Here is a 24341-nt window from a genome sequence, read left to right as displayed (position 1 = left end):
AAATGAGGGTGGTGGGCTAGTTGGCCCATTGGCCTGATCCAGCAAGGTCTTCTTATGTTCAAATATGGGAAGGAAGGAAGGAAGGAAGGAAGGAAGGAAGGAAGGAAGGAAGGAAGGAAGGAGAAGAGGCCTCCCAAACAATGAGCTGAAGTTTCCAAAAAGTAGGGGGAGTCCTCTCATCAACACCAGTATGAAAGGTATAAGAGACTTGTCTTCATTTGCATGGGGTCACCCTGTTATTTAGGCCTTAGCCCAGGAAGGTGGTCTTGGAAGCCCCTGTCCTTCCCTTCCTCACCCAGCTGAAGAGTTTAAGTTAAATCCAGCTATCCTCCCCCGTTAACAAGAAGCCCAAGATCGTCATATATATCTTTCGCTCTCTTGCACAAGCTGTAATTTTTAAATTATTTTTAATAATTTATGTATTTAATGCATAATATATTTAATAATAATGATTAGAGTAGATATGCGCAAGATGATTCCTTGTTCAGTTTAATGACTTCCAACAAACTATGGAAGATTGGTGTCCAATGCATTTATGCCCATGGGCCCAGGTTTGTGTGCCTCCCCCACCAATATCTTTTGGTGGAATCTAGTATTCTTGATGCAGCCTGAACTTTGGAAAAGTATAAGTTTTTCATCTCCTAGGTGAAAGAGGGAGTTGGAATCATAAGGGGGGGTGATGTCATTTGCACAAGATGGCAGCTTAGCTTAGGAACGATTCGTCCCACTGAACTAATACCTCTTTTAAAAGTTGATTAGACAATAGCAAACAATTACAATATCTGCACAGCCAGGGCAAGTACCAGGATTCAGACCAAGTTTCCGTACCAGCTCACCTTTCAGATCAACACAGATGGTTGCTGCAAGCTCAGACTGCATAGCTCTAATAAGCCTTTTTTGTGTTCCTATACCAATAATTTAGGAACTTTCACCACTGTAATTAAACCAAGTTTTACTACCTGTGTTTTCTGATTGCTGTCTGGGAAAGCACATGAATCTGACCTTTGGAGAGTTTGTAAGTAAACTATTTTTAACTTACCAAACATGTGGCCTTTTTCTCTGCAAGAGCAAGAGGGAAACTTTAGAAGGGCATATTTTTAGAGGTCTAACAGCCTGTATTTCCATGCTTACTTTGTTGCGTATTTTGTGGTTTTAATTCTGGGGTACTTTTACCAAAGAGTACTTGCCCCAAACTTGGATCTTGGCATCCAGGAATTCTCCTTTTATACCTCACCACCACCAACAACAAAACAGGGTTATCTCCTAGCTCTACAAGGACATGACGGGGAGTGGACCTTGTAGTCTACCAAATGTGCTTCCCTAAGGCATCCTCAGTGCTGGTGAACAATATCCTTGGACAGTTGCTGGGGCTCCAGTGTCCCAACAAGGCTCATCATTATGCTGACACAACCCCTGGGATGTCTCCCTTGACACCAGTTGGCTACAGTGGAGGCTGGTCCATTATGGCAAATTAGGCACTGCCCAACCAACTTCAGTCTACCCTCAGCCGTCTTCCTACTTACAACAAATCCACAGAAGTGCACAGCCTGCAAACTTCCTCTTCCTTAATTATAGCGTTACCTGTAAAGAATGCAGTAGGAAGGGGGATGGGAAGAAAATAGGAATTTATTGGCTCTGCCTGCTATTGGTTCTGGATCCACCTATTGTTGGTCTTCCTGTCTTTCACCCTAACAGTCTCATTAGATAGATAGATAGATAGATAGATAGATAGATAGATAGATAGATAGATAGATAGATAGATGATAGATAGATAGATAGATGATAGATAGATAGATAGATGATAGATAGATATCATTTTTATTAGTTTTCCAATAAGAACATGCAATTAACAAATCCATCAAATCATAATCCAATTAAAAATATAAAAATAAAATTAAAAAACAGCCAAATTACAATCCAAATTATTAATTACAGCGGTACCTCGGGTTAAGAACTTAATTTGTTCAGAAGTCCGTTCTTAACCTGAAACAGTTCTTAACCTGAAGCGTGCTTTTGGTAATGGGGCCTCCTGCTGCAGTTGGCGTGCGATTTCCGTTCTTATCCTGGGGCAAAGTTCTTAACCTGGAGCAACCACTTCCTGGTTAGCGGAGTTTGTAACCCGAAGCATCTGTAACCCGAAGCATCTGTAACCCAAGGTACCACTGTATTAATTTTTTGAGCTTCCCATACTCTGGACCTCTGAAGTATATCTCCAATATTTTCATTTCTGCCCTCTTCTTATTGTTCTCATATTTTCCACATTCCGATCTTAACGCTTTAAAGTTCCCTGTCCCTGGCTGTGCGATTCTCCATCATGTCAGAGATTGTATATCCTTTCATCCATTGGGTACAGTCTACCAGGGCTAATTGCCCCCACATCAACCCTGAATTACTGGCACGGCTGAGGTCCAATCGTGTGAAAGTCAGCCATTTCTCACCGACGGAAACAGAAGCTCCCACCCTACCAGTCTCAGTGGGCACCAGCCACCACTGTTCCAATGATCTTTGAGCTTCTTGTCATTTAAAATTTCCTACAATGCTCCTGATGTAACAGCACTCTTAGAAATTTAGAATGGTGACTCTGAGTCACCTGGCATTTGTGGCAGGACTGCTGCTACTGTTGTTGCCACCCCCCACCATGAGATAAACCCAGTGGGGCCCACTAACCTAAGAGGGAGCCCAACAGAGGCAACTTACACACCTCTTTAAGCCTGAAGTCAGCCATTTAAAAAGTTGTTTAGAGGAACCCTGCAGACCCTCCAAGTGTCCCTATTTACCAAGTCCCGGATTTACAGAAAGCCATCCCAGTTTCAGATTTGATCCCAGAATGTCCCGCTTTTTCTTAGGACATCCCTATTTTCTTCGAAGAAATGTTGGAGGGTACAGTAGGATGTCCCTATTTTCATCAGATAAATGGTATGGTATGGAGTTATGCAATCCCTGAGCCAAGGAGATAAGTAACTGTACAACCTTTAGAAAACATCTGAAGGCAGCTTTGTATAGGGAAGTTTTTTTAGTGTTAAATGTGTTATTATGTTTTTATATGTGTTGGAAGCTGCCCAGGGTGGCTGGGGCAACCCAGTCAGATGGGTGGGGTATAAATAAAATGCTAATACTAATAATACTAATAAATTGTTGTTCTTGTTGAATAGGATGTCCCTATTTTCATCAGATAAATGGTGGAGGGTGTGATCCTGCCAGAAAAAAAGTTGGCAACCCCAGCAGACACATATATTTGATAATAGCTGCATGTCTCACTTTGAACAGACCCATGCATTTTGGTGTTGATCTCTGCTTTTTCTCCCATAAATGGAAATAGATAGATATTTGCATACCATTTGCATTTTAGAATTAATACATACATCCATTAATGTGTATACATGGGTGTTAATAATAATAATAATAATAATAATAATAATAATAATAATAATTTGTTATTTGTACCCTGCCCATCTGGCTGGGTTTCCCCAGCCACTCTGGGCGGCTTCCATAGAAACCAAAAATACAGTAAAATATCACAGATTAAAAACTTCCCTGAACAGGGCTGCCTTAAGATGTCTTAATTTTTATAATGAATGATTTTAGAATGTTGTTTATGTTGTACCTTTGTACTGTTTTATTGTTGTTAGCCGCCCTGAGCCCGGCTTCGGCTGGGGAGGGCGGGATATAAATAAAATTTATTATTATTATTATTATTATTCTGAATGTCAGGTAGTTATTTATCGCTTTGACATCTGATGGGAGGGCGTTCCACAGGGCAGGCGCCACTACCGAGAAGGCCCTCTGCCTGGTTCCCTGTAGCTTTGCTTCTCGCAATGAGGGAACCGCCAGAAGGCCCTCGGTGCTGGACCTCAGCGTCTGGGCAGAATTATGGGGGGTGGAGACGCTCCTTCAGGTATACTGGGCCGAGGCCGTTTAGGGCTTTAAAGGTCAACACCAGCACTTTGAATTGTGCTCGGAAACATACTGGGAGCCAATGTAGGTCTTTCAAGACTGGTGTTATGTGGTCTCGGCATCATGTGCATATGTGGAACTGTAACATAAAAAGCAGTCCTAAAGTCAGGCAGGCTGTGGTTTTATAGGTTCGTATCAGGCTGCATTGTCATTGTTGATTTATATTTACCTTCAATCTGATGTAAAGGGATGTCCAAAGAAGAAACAAAGAAAATGCATGAAAGAACACGATATGGTTGAAAGCATGTGCACATATTTACAGTCAAAGGCTCCCCCCCCCCAATCCATTTTGTGCTCGGTTTCTTTGTGGCCGTGGGAAACCTCATAACCTGGAACATCGCATATTTGCAGTCCTAATTTGTTTCATTTCAGAATGTTTGTGTATTGTTTGTGTTCACACTGGATCCCAATACTTCAGTGGCTCTGCTGGCTTTTACTGTACTCTTCTGTATAATTATGATGCATAGTTCACTACTATACAAGTTTATTAAAAATGGTACAGTATAGTACAGTATAATCTTTCTTAATCCTCTTTTGATTGCCATCTATCTTTTTATAATAGCTACAACTATTATAAATGTTAACATAGCAGGAGTCACAGGCATTATAACCTCCTTCTGACATGTTCATCAACAGCATTTGGAAAATAAATGTCCCCGAAAAACACAGAAGATGGACGCACAATTAACACTTTGAAGTGTTAATTAGACAGAGCTATTTTTTATTACAAAAAGGATATATCCTTCTCTCCTGTGGTCAGGAGTAAGAAGCTTGCTAAACAGCAAGACACACACTAGAAAACATATCATGAGTTACAATTTACTTGATGCAAAATTATACAATTACTACATCTACAATTGTCTGCTATTGTCAGCTACATCAGAATTAACGGTAATGTTTGTGATGGCATCACAACTGCTAGTGCCATTACTAACTGCGCGCCCCCCCCAAAAAAAAAAATAAGCAGTTTTGTTCACTGAGGCTGGACTGATCCGTAGAATCCACACCAAAGCTTACAGCAATGTGTACAAAAACAGACTTTCTTCCCACACATATTTGCTCATGGAAAACTTGAAACTGTACTTTGTTCAACAGTGGTACAGTTCTCTAAGAGTGATTCCAAATTAAAGTTTTATTGTGGGTGATCAGTGTTGTAAATCATGAGCATGAGTGAATCACCACAGTCCAAATTACGTACATTCAATATTACATTACTAACCCATCCTTTCTCCTAAGAGCTGATGGCAGTATGCATGCCCTGGACTGGCCTACTGAATCCTCACAATGTGAGGGTTCTGGCAAGGACCTAGAGTCCTTTATCTTCCTTTCCAAGGCCTAGTTAATCCTAGTTAGCACTTTCTCAGCTTTTGGAATGGGGTGGAAGGGCTGGAGGACCCCACCAGAGCCTTGCACCTCCTTCCCAAAGCCCAGCACCTCCCTTACCCGGCTTTGGGAAGGCAGCAAAATATGAGGGGGTGCCTCAAATTTAGACCTTGCTCCCCCTACCCCACACAACAAGGCAGTGTGTGGCCCACAGGTTCTATTTTGAAATATTCTTGTGGCCCACTTGGTATGAAAAGTTGGACCGCCATACTCTAGAGCAGTCAGGGAGAAACTTGGCCCTCCAGATGCTTTGGGACTACAACTCCCATCATCCCTAGCTAACAGGACCAGTGATCAGGGATGGTGGGAATTGTAGTCCCAAAACATTTGGAGGGCCAAGTTTGACCATGCCTGCTCGAGAGGAAGGGACCATTGCCCCATGGTGGAGCACAGGCTTTTCATGCAAAATGTCGTAGATCTCTAACATCTCCAGTCAAAGCCGATGATAAGAACCTGTGGCCTGCCAAATATTGTTGGACTACAACTCCCATCACCCCTGATTGTTAGCCATGCTGGCTGTGGGTGATGGGAGTTGGAGTCCAACAACATCTGAAGGATCATAGGATCCCCATCCCTGAGCTTCAGATGATGAGAAAGACCTCCAGCTGAAACTCTGGAGAGCCTGTGTAGAGACATGCAGCTGAATATACCGTATTCATGTTCAATTGGCTGAGTTGGTTATATAGGAGGTGGGAGAAGGAGATGCCATATTCAGATAAGCAGCCTTTTAGCTCTTCCTAAGCACGCTGGCTCCCTCGGCAAATAAAGCGAGATGAGCGCCGCAACCCCAGAGTCGGCCACGACTGGACCTAATGGTCAGGGGTACCTTTACCTTTACCTTTAAGCACTTCTTTGGGGCAAGGACTTCTTCATATATTATGTATTTGTTGTTTATCAGCAGTTTTATCCATGTTTCCTACACTTCAGTATAAAGCATTGCATTGCATTTGTTAAACTATGACATGGAAATTCAAAATTAAGCAATATTTTAGCAGTAAGTCAAGGTGGTGGTTGGGGGGGGCATTCAAAGGTTAGCAAATGCTTTTTCCTATGGAAAATGAAGCTGCAGGGCAAATACCGTAGGAAAGCACTCTGTAACGTTGATCACAGAAGAAAATGAAACTATGGAGAGGACAACACCTTAAACCAGGAAACACACATCATTTATTCTGATTTTTTTTTCTAAAAATCATGGAGTAAATCCTGTATTCATAAATAAATGTGCCCAAATATAGAGTTCCCTTACAAGCAGGCCATTCTGGACTGGGCTGCTCCATGTGTTTAATAAAGTATAGAGGGGGGGTGACTCTGAGCATATGCTGAGTTGTGGCCTTTCACTAGTAAATAACCACAATTAGCCTATAAAAATCCTGGCTTGGGGATAGGCCAATTGGTTTCCCCAAACTTGTCATTGTACAAGTTAACCTCTGAAGGGGACCTGTGCTGTGGTTACCCTCTGCCCTTTCCTCCTTTAACCAACCTGAGGGTGAGGAGGAAAGATGTTTGCTTTGGTGAGAAATGTCATTTTGCCACTAAATTGTTAGTATAATGTTATCTTTATTATGCTGTGGATTAGGGTTGATTTCTATTAAGCAACCAGGGCAGATAATAAACCTCCTGGACGTGCCCCACTCTCAATACACAGCCAAACAATGAAAATGCAACTGAGCGGATTAAGATTTTAATTAACAGAAAGTTTGCAAATGCTGGCACACTGCCTCTCCATTTTACAAATTATTTATACTTGCTTTGTTTAATTTTACTCAACTGCCAGCAATCTATTTATGGGGCGGGGGGAGCAGAGGAGGAATTTTAGTAGCTTTTAGACTACATCCCTGGGGAGAATGACCTGCCCTGCCCGTCAAGAACACCTTCAGATACACCCCTGCCCCCCGAGATGGAGAGCAAGAAGAAATATACATAAACTACTGGCTAGATAAATATGAGAGATAAGCAACTGATGTGACCCGTGGTTTGGTCCTATGACATGACTGGTGTGATGTAATAGAATGATGAACTGTGACCTTGGAGACCAGGGTTCAAATCCCCACTCAGCCATGAAGCTCAGTGAGAGACCTTGGGTCAGTCACTGTCTCTCGGCCTAGTCCATCCCACAGGGTTATTGTGATGATAAAATGGGGAGGGGAGAACCATGTACACCACCTTGAGATCATTGGGGGGAGGGGGAGAAGCTGGTATATAAATGTGATAAAGAAATAGCTCATACCCTACATCAAGGGATGGGGGAACTGTTCCCTATATGGTGCTGGACTCCCATAAGCCCCAGCCAGCATCACCAAAGGTCAGGGGTGATAGGAATTGCAGTCCAGTAACCTTGAGAGGGGCACAGGTTCCCTTTTCCTGCCTTCTAGCCATAGCCTGGTTCTCAACACCACATTGTCCTTTCCCCCAGTGTGTTGCCCTACAATGATGTTCTTATGTCGCTTACAGTTTAGGAGACTCAAGGGATCCCAAGGGGAAACAAGCAGTTCATCTGCTCTTTATACTGGCCAATTGAGAGGAAAATAGACTACTATTTAATGTTGCTCATGGAACCATTCAAACTATGGAGAGGACAACAATTGAGCAAGACTTTAGAAGGAAGGACAAGGATTTTAATTTGGACACAAAGCGAAAATGCTTCCAGTTTGGTTGATTTTTGCAAGGCCAAGCGGCAAAGTCTCCTTTATTTGGCAGCCTGGGGGCAGGGACTGTGTTCGTTCTCATGTTCACGATCAGATTGGCTGCCATGTTTGTGGTGTGGAGTGGGTTTTGTCATGTCACCCATCCCACCCACGCCCCTTCAAATTCAAGAGTGAGGAAGGGTATTTCACTCCACCGAGTGGAGTGGCTCCTTCTTGAGTAATTTGAAGTGTTTGCTCTGCAGTTGCCTCTCTGCTCCTTGCCTACTATTGTGGGGTTGTGCTTGTATTGGGACTCTGGGCATAGGAGCCAACTCCCCTTTGCGCCCCCCCCAATAAAATATTTGACAAAGCCTCCCCTGCCCAAAGCAGATGGGCATTGCCATTCAAATGGTGTGCATGCACCCCATATTGTGATTTGATTATGCAAACAGGGCTTACCTATCCCTCCCCCCCCTCAATATTTTATTCAAGTTGGCCACACCCCTGGCTCTAGGCTGTATGACTAGAGCAGGGCAGAGAACCAGTGAGGTGTGGTGGTTAGAGCGTTGGACTAGGACCTGAAAGACCAGGTTCAAATCTCCACTCAGCTACGAAGCCCACTGAGTGACCATGCTTGGACCAATCACCATCGCTTAGCCTGACCTACCTCAAAAGCTTCTTGTTAGGATAAAATGGAGGCGAGGAGAAGCACACCATCTTGAGCTCCTTGGAAGAAAAATGGGGTATAAATGTACCAAGTAAATAGATAAGGGGTAGCGAAAGTGCTGACTGGAGATGATGGAAGTTGGGATCCACAACATGCGGAGGTATGGGCGTAGCAGGGGGTGGAGCTAGTTGCCACTCTCTGGATCAAGTAAAACAATAGAAATACTTAACAAACTGACCAATCACGTCGGTTCTGCCCCCCCCAAGATCCTGGAAAGCCCATGCACGGAGGGCGCCACGTTGGCTACTGGAGGGCCTTTTGACGCCTTGGGACCACTGTACATTTATAGACGTCTAGGCAGTTTAATCCCATGAAATCCCAGATTTAAAAGGTTTGATTAGATGACCTCGGAGGTCCCTTCAAAACTTTGTACAGATGCGTCACTGAGAAACTTGAGGAAAAACGTGTTCCGAGAAAGAAACTCAAAGAATATACTGTATTCAGCTCATTCTCTTTGCAAGGAATGCCGTGTGTGGCGGGAGGCGTTTAAATCGTGAGCGGCTACTGGGGCTCGCTCTCCGCAGCTGGAAAGTGACAATTGTGTCCACCTCATTTCCTTAAGTAGAAAAATCCTCTGTTAGCCCCACTCCTCTTAATCCCAGACCCCAGAAAAATCAGACGGCTCTCTATACACACACACACACAGAGAGAGAGAGAGAGAGAGAGAGAGAGAGAGAGAGAGCGCGCAGAGATTTACTCTGTCGCACGAAGTCCATCTTTTTCTCTCTGGTCCCCGCCCGCCCCATCCCCTCCCATAACCCTGTCACATTATAACCGAACAGACAACTCCTTTTTTCCAATTAAAGTGGAATTAGGAAACTCAATCAAATTAGCTCACTATTAAAGCCCTTCATTATTAAACCGTTTTGGTGTAGTAATATTACGTTTCAACCACTTTCGGAACCTGAGACTTATTTATTTTTTAAAGGGAAAAAAAACACCTTTCCCTTGTGCTATTGATTTGGCCGCCGTTAAGGGTTGGCGCAGGGGTCAAAGAATTAACTCGAATATAATTTTTAAATACACAACAAAGGCCGTTCAACCGCGTTTAAGAAATCACGGAAGAAGGGGGGAGAAATGCAATTGTCTGGAGGTGTGTTTCTTTTAACCCCCTTTTTACTACCACTAATAATTATCATCATCATCATCATCACTATTATTTATTACCATGTCTTCTTCCAATAACCACTAAGGAATCCAAATTTTCACCCCTCCACCCCAATATATTAACTGGTTATAGGAGCAGAGCTGTCAGTTTTAAGCCAATGTTTACACAGTTATATTTGAAGTGAGAAAGTAAACAGTCCAGCTGCGCTACAGAACAGTTGGGTGGGATTAGGTTTCCATACCAACCAATTTTAGGAGCTTTTACAGTCTTAATTCAACCATGCACTGAACTTGTTCTTTGTGAGTAATAGTTTTCCTGGGCCAAACACTCTCCAGGGTAGAAAAGAAAATCCCTCCTATATAAGCACTGCCATTCTAGAGGTACAGTAAGAAATTCCTAAGAGCTCTGTTGCTCGCCGTCATCCTTGCCGGCCAGTTAAACAGAGTCCGGTTCCCAGGTCTCCTCATTCCTCCGTGAGTTTTAGAACATATAAAATACTAAATTTACTTCCCAAGAAAGGCAGTTAGGATTGATTTGTGTATATTTCTCCAAAACTCCCACTCCTCAACAAATGACTGAAAACTAAATTCGTTTCCTCGTTTCACACTTCTTTTGCTTCCCACTGAATACACTGTCGGCTGACTTGAATAAACTTCCAAGTTAAGCGTGCTTTGTATCGGGTGTTGGTCAATTTCACCCGAAGAATAACTAGGCGATTGGTCGATCAAAGAAAAGGGAAGCTTTCTCTCCTGAAATCTAGCAGATATTCCTCCTTGAGCTGCGGAAGATTCTCACTAGGCGCATTTAATTTAAAAAAAAGTAAATAAAAACAATGAGTATCTACCCTCTTGCTACAGTCAATCCAATTAGCATTTTTAACAGGCAGAATTTAACCACCAACTCCTTACAGAAATCGGCAATACGATTAAAGGAAAATTATGCGCAATCCACCGCGAAGTTGGGTGCACAAGGCGCGTTGACAATGACATTAAGAGGGTCCCGTTGACTGAATCCGAATCAGTTCCCAGCGCGTGTGTTTAGGATCGCAGTCTCTGAATTTAGCATTCGAAACAGATCAATAAAACTTAAAATACCTTTTCAAAACAGCACCCGTTACTTCGTCCCAAATCCATTAAAAAGAAGAACCAAGGTAATATATTATTTCTGGTCGTGTGTGTTTAACCGCCGAACTGTGTACTGGAGTGTATAAGGTTTACAGCTTTTCCTGTGAACGTCTATTGCAAGCACGGTATGTTAGTTAACCGTTTTGGAAGAATGTCTGAGAGTCCGCTCAGGGCAATCGCTTTAAACAGGTCAGTTAAGCATCAGAAATTACTACAACTTTGCACTAACTTGCATTAGGAAAGCATACCAAAATACTGCAAAAAACCCCACACCCTTAAAATAAATAAAAAATAAAAACAGCAGGAGCTATTGAGAAGGCTACTTTTAATACAAAATAACATTTATTTCTAGGATTTATATGAAATGAAAACAGCGAAAAAGACAAAAACTTTTTGAAACAGCAAGAAGTTTGCTACACTGGAACCAATATCTTTTTTCTTGCGGGTCACGCATTAAAACGGTGTCAAGCACAGGCTTTGGATTGAGTCCAAAGAACAATTGCAAATATATCTACTTTTCAACTTTATTTATTTACAAATCGTATCTTTCCCCTCTCAGTGAGTGAATAAAAAGAAGCGTTAAAATTATTTACAATATATTTAATCTCTATGCTTGGTGTGTTTTAAACTGAAAACTAACTTTTTAATTTACCGATAATACTAAAATCACCTACAAATTACATTAATAACTTAAGATTTCCATTTGATAACATTATACTATACACTTGCTGGTATATATGTGTATATATCTCGGTATGTATATACATATATATATCAATCTCACAACGCACCAAGAGGAATATCCATGCTTATTTATGGGCATAAGCAAAAAGATAAAAATGGCTGACAACTTTATAACAATGGAAATACGCCTTTGGGGGGGGGACAAAAAACTTCAGTACACCTAGAAGTATCTCCCACATATTTGACCAGTTTTCGTTGCAACGAACAGGGTGAAACGAAATCCTGACAACCCAGAAACTACTCGGAACTCAGGGCTTGGGGAAGAAGGCAATGGAAATAATTCCGAGCAACTGGTGTCCGAATGCATTTTACTGGCGTTTGCAGCCGCCAATCTTTTGAAAACAACCCCACCTGCTCTAAATCGCTTCCTAAACCTCCCACCCCAAACTGCCTTCTTTATACTGGCTCCTACGCAGACGAAACGGGACGTGCCAGGATTCCTATGGCAGCCTCGCCTCCAAGCTTAAACCTGTAAGTAACTCCGCTGATTTACTTCCCAGAGAACTACTTTCAGAGCAATGCGTTTAACATCCGAGTGTAAATTATATTTTAAGAACTGCTGCGATCCCTGGGGATATAAAACTCTTGGTCAGGCCTATGTCACTCAGCCCGTGGGCTGAAGGCATGGATCTCCTCCTCCCTTCCGTTGGTGTCGGCACAGTCTATCTTTCTTCGAAGCATGTATATATACACGTGTATAATAAGCAGGCCCGGGGTTCGTGTGGGGTGCGCGGCCTTGTCCTGGGCCTGGCCTACTGCTTCTCTGGGGCGCTGTTGACTAAGGGCCCGTAGAGCCCGTTGGGGTAGGCCTGCTCCTTGTGCGCACTGGCGGCGGCGGCAGCGGCTGCTGCAGCGGCGGCGGCCGCGGATCTGTCCCTCATGAGGTCGCTGAAGGCGTACTCCATGGGCGGCCGGAAGCCCAGCGTGGGCATGAGCCCGGCTGTGGAGTAAGGCGTCATGAAGGCCAGGCCCCGGCTGTGCGCCGCCGCCGCTGAGTAGGCCAGGCGCAGCGGGCTCAGCCCCAGGTGCGTGCCCAGAGGGTAGGCGCTGGCCTCGGCCGCCGCCGCCGCGCCGAAGTGGGTGGCGTTGGGCTGCAGGGGCGAGAAGGCCGAGCGGCTGCCCAGCGCGCCGATGGCGGGCGTCATGGCGCCGGCCAGCAGGGGGCGGTGGTGAGCGGCGGCGCCGGCGGGCGAAGGCTGCAGGCCGCCCAGAGGCCCTGTCGTCGTGTCCCCGGCAGCCCGAGCCCAGCTCTCGTCGCTCGCCTTTTCGGGCCCCGCGGAGCTCAGTCCTGAGGCGGCGGCGGCTGCCGCGACGGCGAGGCCTTGGCCGGGACTGCCCGCCCCGCGGTGGTGATGGTGGTGGTTGTTGAGGATCTGCTCGATGGCCTGCACCACGTCCCCGCCGCAGCCGGCCAGGACCAGCTCCAGCACGCTGCGCTTGTGGGCGGGAAAGACGCGCGTCAGGATGTCCAAGGGCGTCCGCTGCTGCCGGCTGCCTCCGGCCGCCGCTACGGCCGCCGCCAGCCCGGGCGAAGGGGCGCCCGCTTCTTCGCGCTCCGCCTCGGAGCAGCCCGAGTCGGAGCCCAGCGGGCTGATGGAGCCGGGGCTCTCCTCCTCGGCCGCGCAGCCGTCCTTGGCGCCCTTCGAGACGGGCGAGCTGAGCGAGGACTCGCCGTCGCCGTTCTCCGAGCCCGAGCCGCAGCCGTGGCGGGCCGCCTCCGGGGACGAGGTGCCCGGTGCGCCGTCCGTGCCGTCCGGAGACAGGGGCTTGGCCTGCTGCGGGGTGGCGGCCCGGGTGGTCAGCAGTGTCTTGGGGAACAGGTCGAACTTCTGCAGCTTGACCTCTGCCGAGGGGAGACAGAAAGAGAGAGGGAGAGAGACGGCGTGAGCCTCGCAGCCGGGGAGCTCCATTCGGAGAAGCATGCAGCCTGCCCAAACTGGACTCACTACACACACCCCGCAAGGGGACACGCACGTCTCCAGGCATCTGCCCACCAGCCTGATTAATTCACTTCAGCACTTGCCCTGCCAACCCTATACATGTCAACACAGAAATAAGCCCCACTGACTTATGTGGGGCTCACACACCCCGGGGAAGTGGGTGCATAAAGTGCTGCCTATCCTGCAGCTCTTATTCCTCATCCACACCCCGCAATTTGCCAGGCGCCGCTTGGTGACCAGCCAAAGCACCTTTCTTGGCCCCCTTTGCCGAGCCAGTTTAGCAAACCAGGCCCCTGCTCGCCACACCACCTGGCACCTCTTTAGCAGGGTCGGATCGCTGGGGGGTCGGTAGAGGGCGCCATTTTCTCTCGCAATCTCCTTTGGCTGAGGCAGCAGGAGAGCCTTCCCCTAGAAGTCGAGCAAAGAACTAATGCGAGGCTGATGCGCGTTGCTGTCGGAGCTCCCTGTCCCAGAGAGATCGCTTACAATGTGGCAATCCTAAACCCACTTACCTGGAAATAAGTCCAAATGACCCCTGTTTGCTTCTGCATAAACAGAGGCTTCAAGCCATAAAATGGGTCCACAATAGAGACCGTAACCCCTGGTCATAGATGGGTCTGGAAGGAAGGAATTGTGGGTGGGGTGTAAATACATGTACAGATGGGTAGACGGGGAATAAGTATGGAGAAGGAAAGTTTAAAAGTGTTTCTGAGCTTGACAGAGTATATAAAAGACAAGAGGAATATATATGCCTCAGTTTGGGCTTGGAAATAAGACCCGTTGTTTCCAATGGACCACATTTATAAGCAACCTGGTAACATCCTATCTATCATAAACAGCTTGGGTAAAATTGTCTCCCACTGAAATCACTGGGACTTAATTCCAACAAGCAGTACAGGATTGAAATATGCGTTGTTCGTGGGTGCATGGGACAGATAAGTGCGATGTGTGGAGAGCGAAATGGAGTGAGAATGGGTGGAGAAATGAGAGCAAAGGGTGCTAAGTGGTGGAAATAGGGAGGGGAGGAAGGAGATTCAGAACTGTTGTTTGTGTATGTCCAGGAGTGACTTGAAGAAGTGTAGAGGCAAAGGTAGAAAAAGCGAAGGAACGGCGAAGAATGGAAGGATTTGAGAAATGGTGCTTGAGTAGCTGGACATATGAAAGTGGGTGAGAGTTGTATTTCTGCTCGCTCGGCTGAAGTCAGCTTTGTTCTGGACATTATATTGAGGTTCAGCGGACTCCCCTTCTCCGCCCCGCTTAAACCAGTGAGATTCCGGGCGTGTTTCTTGGGAAGTAAGCCCCCCTGAGGTCGGCGAGACTTACTCCCTGGCCCCTGGCTTACTCCCCTTAGTGCCCCGCGGGGGACGGGCGCTCGTGGCCAGCCAAGGTGGCGGAATCGGTGCCTGCTCACCTGAGCCCCCCGTGCCTCCGTCTGCGCTGCACACCGAGCCGAAGACCTCGTAGGCGGGCCGCGGCGGGATGATGCCGTTGGCGGCGGCCAGGGCCAGCCCCTCGGCGGTGCCGTAGAGCAGCTGCAGCTCGCGGGCCTCGTTCTCCTCCTGCGCCTGCTGCCGGCGCAGCGCCACCTGGGCGGCCATGACGCGCTGGCGCTCGGCGATGAGCGTGCACTTGGCGCACAGGCAGTCCTTCCAGCGGCAGTAGCGCTTGTGGCCCTTGAGCGCAGAGACCACGCCGTGGTTGCGGCAGCGGGCGCACTTGGGCGTGCGGGGGTACTTCTCGGCCGCGCGCAGGAGCAGCGGCGGCGCCCGGAGGAGGCTCCCGGCCACGCTCACCGGCAGGCTGGCCGCCGCTGCGGCCGCGGCCGCCGCCACCGAGCTGGGCGGCACCGGAGCGGGCGCCGAGGGCACGCTGGGCATCTCAGACCTCAGCTCCATCCTGACGGGGAAGCAGAACCGACACGCTCAGAGATGGGCTCCCGGGGAAGCCCCAGGCGCGCAAGAGCGCAGCAGCTTCCCAAAGGCGCTCTCGGAGTTACACGGGCGGGTTACACGCGACCGAACGCCCCTCGGACTAGCTGCTCTGTCAACACCCGGGCCCTTTCCAGAATTACGCCCCTCTCGCCGCCACTGCCCCCTCCAAAAAAACAAACAAACCTGGGTGTTTTCTAAACCTCCAGATAGCCTGACACGAAACCCTCCGACAGCAACTGTCATGCAGTACTGGGCAATTTGCACTGTCTAGGCAGGTTTCCTAACTACGGTAAAATACCTGGAACTTTCCAGCCTTTCCTTCCCCCAGTAAATGATCCGCTTAACTAACTCTAGGCGAAAGGAAATCTGGTTTACTTTTCCAACGCGTCAACACAAAGTGGTCGCGGCCCTTCCTTCCTTTTCTGCCGTAATCCCCACCGCACAAATTAAAATCCCCGGGCGGAGGAAACCGTGGCTTCCGATAAAGCCCTAAAGTACCTGAGCCACCGAAATGACAACCAATCCATCTCTCCTCGGCCTCTCTGCAAAGCGCAGTCGGACCCTGTTCCCCTAGTTCTTGCGGGTTTCTTCTCCTGCGGAAAGTTGCGATTGAGACTCCGCCAGGACAATGGCAACAGCGAGCGCCCCCTCTAACAAGCGGCGGCGGCGGCGGCGCCTTGGTGCGAAAGGAGACAGCTGCGCCCAAGCGCTTGCCAATGTTACAAAACACGGTCCCGGCTGAAGCGTACACAAGCCCCTGGAGACATAACAAAACCAGCGCCCTGTCCAAGGAGAGCTCGGCGGCTCCCTCGCCGCAGCCCCACAGCCCCGACCGGCAGCGCCAGGGAGACACAACCGCCCGGGGATCCTTCGCGCTCCCGAGCGCAGCAACTTCCAACTTCCCGACCCGCGCCCAGCAGCGCCTCTCAGCCTCCCCGCGTCCCCTCTCTCCGCCTCTCCCTCCCTCTGGAAGAAAAGCCCGCCAGCCCGTCGGCCAGATCTCCCTTCTGCAGACGGCAGAGCCCAGCGCGGTCCCCCCCTTCCTTAGCCGCAACTTTGCATGTGTGACACTAAAGAGGGCGAGAGTTGCCAAGAGATAGAAATCTTCGCCGAGCCGCCCGCGAGCGCTCGCTCTATTGTTGCTCCTTACGTTTCCATTAGACAACATTTGACAACAATGTGACGCCCGCTATTGGCCAGGGGAAGAAAGCGCCTCTCTGATTGGCCGGCCGGATGTCTACAGTGTCCACCCGAAGCTTCTTTCAAGTAAACTGTTTTAAAGAAGGAGGGGGGGAGGGCTAGAAGGGTCCAAAAGTGGGGGTGGGGAGTAGCATTGGGGAGAAACGCCGACAAATAGTTTCCATTTCTCTCCCTCTTTCTCCCCTTCTCTCTCTCGCGTGCTGTGTCTGTGTGTAAAATTTTCCCGATACCTCATTGTCTGGTACTTCGTTAAAATCCACTTAAAAGCAGTAGTTGGCTGTGCCAAACGATCGCGCGCTCTGCGCTTCAGGTTTTCTAGGGGTGCACCGTATCACTTGTCAAAGGTGGGGAGGAGGGAGGAAGTCGCTTGTGGAAACTTGACAGTTCAATTGAAAGTCCTGCTGGTGATTTTATCTGAGAGCACAGACTAACTTTTGTTTTCTCTTGCGCATTCTACTTTCGCAGGTGCCTTTCCTTATCCAGGCGACTGCAGCGCAAGGAGATATATGAGAGGTACGATTTTTATGTTTTATTACTTGGGAAACCAATAAATAAATAAATAAATGGGGGGTGAGACGAGCCGGCGGCACTAGCAACTTTATATTTCTGGAAGGTCTCTTTTTTTCTTTCCTCAGATTCAATTATTGGTTGTTTGTTTAATTAAAAATTCAATCAGGAATATTTCTGACTTTCCATTGGGACAATTAAAACGGGGAATCGATCCGTGAGCAATTAAGGCCGCTATCACCGGAGTCGTTCGCATTTATAATATTGTTTTGTTTCCGAATATCGTCGACTTAAGCGACGGTGGCTGACGTCACACTCCTTGGGACCTGCTTGGTTTGAAGAGAGGTTCCTGGAAGGAAGTTGCGTGAAAGCCATGCAACTGGCTCCCACCTGGATCTCTGTCGAGGCTCCGCTGGGCCAGGCAGCGGTCCTCGCCATCCCAAGGGGAAGAAGGCTTTGGAATCGTTCACAGCAATAACCCCGGTCCCTTGAACCGACTCCTTATGTCATTTGCTGCTTTACGCTCAACTGCAATAAATCAGGCATCCACAAAAACCGTTTGAGACTTTAGAGTGGGCCTGGCAGCAACGCACTTTAAATATAACTGAATATTTTTGAAATATTTGCAAAGTGGGGCGGGTGGGAACCTGCATTTCGCGTGCTTTGGGAAGTATCTTTTAAAGCCCTGTTCCGTTCCCAAGAGAAAGGGGAAAGAGCCGACTGCTTTGGATGGAGCTTTTTCCCCACCCGCTTTTCGAAAAACGCGGTGTCCCGCACATGTTTGTTTCAGGCAATGTTTGCTTCTATCTGTCCTGGCAAAATGAGGTTCAGGCGCTGCTCTTTCATTTGTAACGCTGAACCCGCTCCTTTGCTGCCTTCATTCAAGAAGCTTTAGAATGATCTAAATTAAATGAAGGCAAAACTCTCCCCCTGAAATCCCGTTTGGGGGAAAAGCAACCCCCAGTTTTAGGGAACCAATACCCCAACCCGTTGCACGAGGGGGGGGGGGAGAGGTGTTGCCGAGAGCACCTTCCTTCGGTCTCGATTTCAGGCCTCCCTCCGCTCAGGATCCGTTTGCTCAAGCCAGAGCTCCTCTTTCGTTCCCGCCGAAGGAGACGTCTTGGCTTCGGGGGACGGTGCAAGAATTTGCTTGGCTGGCAAGGACTGGCAGTTCCCATTGTGTTTCCTCTCCAGCAGGAGGAAGCGGTCTTTTTCACGCCCCGTCCCGTCATTTATTTCTCTCTCTCTCTTTTTTGCTGGAAGTTCTCAGCGCCCTGCTTGCCCGCACCTCCAAAGTGTGTATGTTGGAAGTGGCGGGGGGAGCAAAGTTGGGGCTGCGATTTCTTGCTGACCTCCTACTTGTCATTTCAAGGGCCCGAGTGAGTTAACTGCTCCATCAAGGCGCGGCGCTTTTTGGAAAGCGACAAGCTTCGTGGATCAATTAAATGGATCAGTTCTAGGGAGCTGCTGAGTTGGACCAGGCAGCCAGTCTCTCGTATGCACGGCGTGCTCCCCTAGTTTTGCCCTCAAGAGATGTCTAGTACAAACTTGGGATGGTTTCCGGGGAAGAATTTCCTAATTAAGGCTTGTAAGCAACGTCTGAAATCTGTGCAAGGTTGGTTCAGTTACAGAGCTAGGAGAGTTTCCGTTGCTCGGGGACTTTACACACTTTCTCGTTATCTTGTGTTTAAGAGAGGAGTCAGGATCTGACTTTGACTTTTATATTTTTTAAATGCATGGTTTCTGGGAAATTTTTGAGAAGTTGTGTACATGGCTTTTAAAAATTATAGCTAGGCTAAACCATATGTAAGGCGCGCGCACACAAAAGTACATGCAATAGAAAAGCTAACTTTATTAAGACATAGATGTATAGATGTGTTGACTGTGAGAAATGTAAAGCTCATGGCATTATATGTAGTGAAATATAATTTTATAACAGAAATGAGGTATATTAAAAGAAAGAAATTATGCATGTCTTCACTAAATCAATATGCTAACCAGAAAGAATAATGAAGGGAAATACTTTTATGGCCTACCGGTGCTAAACATGTCAAGTTGGAACAAGTCACGCTGATTGACATTGAAATTGTTTCCAAATAAGTGTTTTAGATCTCAAGCTGAACGATCTGTCACGCGATCCACCACCAAAACAAAAAGGCGGAAGGGCCTTGGATTTAAGACACTTTTTAAGCTAAAGCACCACGGCTTAACTAGTTTACCGATCGCGCGCGGCGGCGCATGTGTATGTTTTCCTTTTTCATATATGTACACCGATATACTTACCCATCACTCTTATGTGCTCGTATAGACGTTAAGACTTTAATTGGCTTTTCTACACACACACGCGCGCACGCACCTTCCTACTGGTAGAAAACTGGTGTGTGAGAGAGACATATATTTATCCGTCGTTTTACCGTTACCAGACGATACAGTGTCGTCTAAGTGCAGTTTTCTGTTTTTCATTTTGTTATCGCTGCTACGACTTTACAACAAACGAAAAAGAAAAAAGAGATCCCTGCCCCGAGGAACGAACAATATAAAATCTGAATGTTTCAGTCTTAAAAATGTTTATCTCCGAATGCTTTAGACGAAATAGTCAGCATCATTGATTTTAATACAAATCTCTGAAATCAGACTCGCTTTTAGGGGTGCGGGGTTGGGTAGTGGAGTTGACACAATATTCTACCACCGGGACTTTGCGATGAAATCCTCAGGAATACCCAGAAGGAACCCCTCAGAGGGATTTGATTGTTTCTCAAGATACCCTCAGTTCTTTCCCCCACAGCACGCGTGCCCCTTGGGTTGGGCTGGCGTGGGCTCTGCGTGGGAACTAGTGACCTAACTGTGCGTCTCTTGGACCCCCATTTTAACTTTTTCCTCTCAGGAAGCGAAGAAATGGTATCACCAATAAATAATTTGTAATAAACGCCAAGCAAACAAGCAAGCAAGAAAGAACAGACTCCTGCTGCTTTTTGTTACGTTGGTCGCTTGTGTGCAGTTTCCTTGGACTGGGGTGTTTCCAACTCTGACACAACTACTGTTTATGTGACAGCTAACTTGGCTTGCTGTGCTTGTGTGTGTGTGTGTTGTTCTTAAAGGAAACTTAAAAGCAGTTCGAGGCGTCTCTTTGGTCCTCGGGTGCAGTCTTCGTGCGCCTTGGAGTGGAAAGAGCCCCGATCTCCCCCTTCCTAGTCTCCGAGGCGTCAGGATCGTGGAGACCCTGCTAAGGTTATCGCACAAACCAGCGATGCCCGCCTCTTCCCTCTGCTCCACGCACACGCCCCCTCCCCTTCCCCACAATAGGAACTTAACGCATTATTGGTCCTTCCCATCTTATGCAAACTTGTCGTTAGTTGCAGTTACTCAAGCGAGGAGAGTTTTCAAGCGCTTGACTGGAGCGTTAATACCCGGAACCTTAGCACACTTTGCGACGCAGCGAATCGTTCAACATCCCAACAAACGTAGCTGCTTCGAAGGAAATGTGCCCCCTTTAGGGTGCGATCCACAAACCACTGCATGCCAAGTCCTCAGCGAGCTTAAACCAGAGGGACTCCGGTTTGGGTCGCTTCTGGGTCTTCTTAAACAAAGGCTAGCTTTACTTTCTCTCTCGCGCTTGTTTTCATTACCCTGAACGTCTTACTAACCCGTGTCATTTCCCAAAGCACCGTCGAATTCAGGCCACGCTCCTCCTGTGACATCGCTCGGCTGCTCGAGTCCCTTAAAATTCCGCGTGGCAGAGCTGGGAACAGGCGCACAAAGTTTGAGATCTGCTAGTATTACAAGCCGGGAGGCGGCGGCAGTATCGCTTTGGATCGCAGGAAATTGACCTTTCTCTCCGGGCGCTGGTTTGGCGCTGTGGTTCTTTGCTCTCACTGCTGTTTCTCATTCCCCTTCCTTCCAGCTAATGAGTTACATCCAACTCAGAGCAGAACCTCTTGAATCGACGGCCCTCATTCAGTCATGCCCATTGATTTCAACGAGTTTGCTCTGAGCAGGACTAACGCTGGCTCTCTAACCATCTCTGTCTCCAGAGAAGGCACAGGAGGCGTAGACGCCTTTGCCCCACACCAGATCTTGCCCCTCAGCCTGAAAGCAGCCCTCTTTCAGCCCCTCCACACACCAACACTGCCCAAAAAAAATGGAGCTCTCCTTCGCTAGGAGCTTCCGGGGGGGGGGAGGCGTAAAATCATTGGCTTCTGGGTGTGTGGCTGAGTTTTTCTCCCTTCAACCCTTCTTATTTCCTTAGGAGCATCCTTTGCCCGCTGCTCTAAGCTCATCTGCTCCTTCTTGGTCATGCCTGCAATGAGGTCCCCGAGCAAAAGGAACAGGGGCTGGGCTGGACTGCTAGGGGGAGGCCGAGAAAGTGCGGGCCCAGAGGCGACTACACCGCTAGCTCTCGGGATGAATCAGCGCCCGGATCCCTGCCGGGCAGCAGAGCTGGTCCTTTTAGCTGAAAAGATCGGGAGCTAATTGAACTTGACAAGAAGGTGCGGAAAGCACCCTGGCGGATCCAGGCAGGAGCTTTCGCGGGGCGGCAACAAACAGACAGACAGACAGACAGGCAGGCCGGCTCTCTGCTTCCTCGGGTGAAAGAGGGAGGGGGAGTCCCCGGGGGCGGACGGGGGTGGGTTGGTCTCGGGGAGAACAAAACCCAACCAAGCCTCCGCGTCTCTCCAGATCCTCCGGAGCCCCTGCCAGTGGGGCCGATTTCAGGCAATTAAAAAAATGGTATCTGGTGGACTGGATCGGAAAGGGCTGGGAGAAAAGTCCAGTCGGGAAGCGAAACATATAACTCTTGCGTTGATATTGGGGTGGGCGGGTGCCAGCTGGAAAAGACAGGCTACTAAGTTGGATTTCATTTTTAACAAATAAATAAAACGTTTTTCGCTTTTCACATGAACGTACAACAAGCGCATTCGTCAACAATAAAAATGGGGTATTATGCAATATTATATTTGTTGTCATATTGCTGTTGTTTTTAAAGCACACTCATGAATAACATCTGAATTATTATTAGGGTTTATTTTGTTTTTATCCACGGTCCAAAGACCTCTAAGCTGATGTGCAAAGCATTATCACGCTTATAAAGCACTTGGGAGACACGTGCGTTTCTGATGTTTTTATAAATCGCGTTAAGCACATGTATATGCTTCTTCATTCTCCCCTTTCTTCCCCTCTCTGGGGTACGATCGAACGTCCGCTTAGTATACATATTTTCTTTAGGGAAGTCCTGTTCATTGCCGACGCCCAAGTCGGTTGCCTTAACTAGGGCCGAGCTAAAATCCTGCCCTTCCCAGGTTCTTACTCGATTATGATTATTGTGGTGATTTTCGCCGCCGCCGTCATCGTTACAATTATTTCTCGCCAGGACTTACAGATGCAGCCCTTTTAAAAATATCCTCCGCCGTACCGCTTTTTCTTTTCTTTTCTTCTTTTTGGTGCTTTTGTTGAACTTTCCATTATACAGCGCCTAGAAAGCTGAAATTATGATTTATTATAATATATATATATATATATTAAAAGTGCCAGTTAGCATTTTGGACAGAATTTCCGATCATGGAACCAAATTCCTATTTACGAGAACAAAATCGTAATTAAAATATTATTTCTGCTGTCTAATCGTGGTGGGGGGAGGAGGGCATCTCTTGCACAGGAGGCGGGGAGCAGAAACGAGCTTTCTACAGAAATATAGTTCTCGTTTGGTATATATTTATCCGGCTACTCTTCAAGGAGGCACTTTGCAAGTGCTTCCAATAATGTTAGTGATCTTTAAGGTTTCAATTGTTCGAGGGGTTTTTGCCACTGACTTTTTCATTATTTACCTACTGAATCAAAGTAAGCAAATCCCATCTGTTTTCCCTCCTGCTATCCGCTTCACTTTTAATTATCCGCCCAGCAGCCTAATAGAGATGATATTAAACTAAATCTTTTTGACATTAAAAGTAATTATCCCCAAACCAATATTACAAGAATGAAAATTACCCTACCCGCCCCCCTCCTTTCCCTCGCGTCTTTCTAAATAAATAAATAAATATCCCTTCCCATCGACGCTTCTTCCAATCTGGAAGTTCAGTTAATCTAACACAGACATGAGATTGGAAACATTTTTGGTTTAATCTTAGGTTTCTATATATGGCAAAATAAATGGATTAATTAATTAATTTGTAAAAGCCCGTTTTCAAGTTTCTGAAGCATTACCTACTCCTCCCTAGATTGGTGGGTGACTGCACGATGGGGCTGACTTCGGAAGGGATCGGCGCATGCACGTGGGGAGGGGACCAGCGTGGGAAGCGGAGCCCGTGCGCCCCCCTACTGCTAACGACGCTGGGCAAAAGAATCCTGTACTGTACTTGTATTGCAAGGGGTTGGACTAGATGACCCTCGTGGTCCCTTCCAACTCTACAGTTCTCTGAACCTTTCTGACTGCCAGACGTTCCTCTTCTTCTCAAGAAGCCCCGACCACAGGGTCATTAAGATCATGGTGTTATTTAGTCTGATAGGCAGGCAACCGGTCTTAAACTTGGTGTCTGTGGTATTTTGCCAAAATCAAGTCCATCTGATCTCAATGAGGACTAGAAACGTTTCCACTGGGATGCGTAGGATCACTTAGCACCCTCAGTGGCTTGGCTCTGAATGAACCCTCCAACTCTTCATCCATCCAGACTTCCGGACAAATGTTGCTTCGCACGGGGATAGCCAGTCGCCTGTGACTTGAGTTAGACATGGTTTATGGTTGCCAACCCCCTTGACTTTTAGGAGTCACAAGCCCCTCCCCTCAATACAGCTCGAAATCTCATTCTCAGGTCATTTCCCTATATGTCTGGGGCGGGGGTGAGCCGTGTTTGCTGACCCCATCGGTTTTGGGATGCCCACGGGAGAGCAATTAGATCGGGAACTCAAGTTAGGATGATTGCTCCAGAGCCGTAGCAAATCAAGTAAATAAATAAAAATAACTGAGGTTCTGCCACCCCTAACATGAAGCCTGCCCCCCCCTCCAACATGAAACCTACCCAGAGCAATCGCCCTGAGAAACCTTTGCCCAAGCAGACCCACTGGCTGGCTGTACCCGGAATAGCTCTGCGTAAAATAGTCTATGGGG

At 47.5% G+C, this 24341-nt stretch overlaps 1 protein-coding gene and 3 long non-coding RNA genes across 5 annotated transcripts; 3 read left to right on the top strand and 1 right to left on the bottom strand.

The window, feature by feature from the left end:
• Nucleotides 1-6518: 6518 nt before the first annotated feature.
• Nucleotides 6519-8334, top strand: LOC309534684. Its single transcript, XR_014220837.1, has 2 exons — nt 6519-6848; nt 7789-8334. It is a non-coding gene; the product is annotated as an uncharacterized lncRNA (long non-coding RNA).
• A 2429-nt stretch (nt 8335-10763) lies between these two features.
• LOC309534567 lies at nt 10764-11803 on the top strand. Its single transcript, XR_014220777.1, has 2 exons — nt 10764-10946; nt 11273-11803. It is a non-coding gene; the product is annotated as an uncharacterized lncRNA (long non-coding RNA).
• On the bottom strand, nt 11241-16734 carry DMRTA2 (DMRT like family A2). Of its 2 annotated transcripts, XM_082226748.1 has the most exons (3): nt 16034-16162; nt 15016-15500; nt 11241-13507 (listed from the first exon to the last, which is right to left on the bottom strand). In XM_082226748.1, exons 1-3 carry the CDS (start codon nt 16060-16062, stop codon nt 12417-12419), a joined length of 1605 nt encoding a protein of 534 aa, XP_082082874.1. In that variant the 5' UTR covers nt 16063-16162; the 3' UTR covers nt 11241-12416. The 2 variants fall into 2 exon arrangements, with proteins under 2 accessions (XP_082082874.1, XP_082082873.1); XM_082226747.1 differs by lacking the exon at nt 15016-15500 and having other exon boundaries at nt 16034-16734.
• On the top strand, nt 12559-17924 carry LOC309534575. The gene is made up of 3 exons (XR_014220792.1): nt 12559-12689; nt 17201-17248; nt 17371-17924. It is a non-coding gene; the product is annotated as an uncharacterized lncRNA (long non-coding RNA).
• Nucleotides 17925-24341: the final 6417 nt, after the last annotated feature.

This window comes from Podarcis vaucheri (assembly GCF_965113315.1).
Source record: "Podarcis vaucheri genome assembly, chromosome: 6".
NCBI lineage: Eukaryota > Metazoa > Chordata > Lepidosauria > Squamata > Lacertidae > Podarcis > Podarcis vaucheri.
The sequence above is the reverse complement of the archived record's forward strand: the minus strand, read 5'-3'. Positions and strand labels throughout refer to the sequence as shown.

Excerpts from the sequence above, each read along its gene's own strand:
- DMRTA2 (XM_082226747.1), bottom strand. The coding sequence starts at position 16,703 with ATGTTGTCTAATGGAAACGTAAGGAGCAACAATAGAGCGAGCGCTCGC. Across the intron at positions 13,508-16,033 it reads TTGTCATTTCGGTGGCTCAG|AGGTCAAGCTGCAGAAGTTC; the intron begins GTACTTTAGGGC and ends TCCCCTCGGCAG.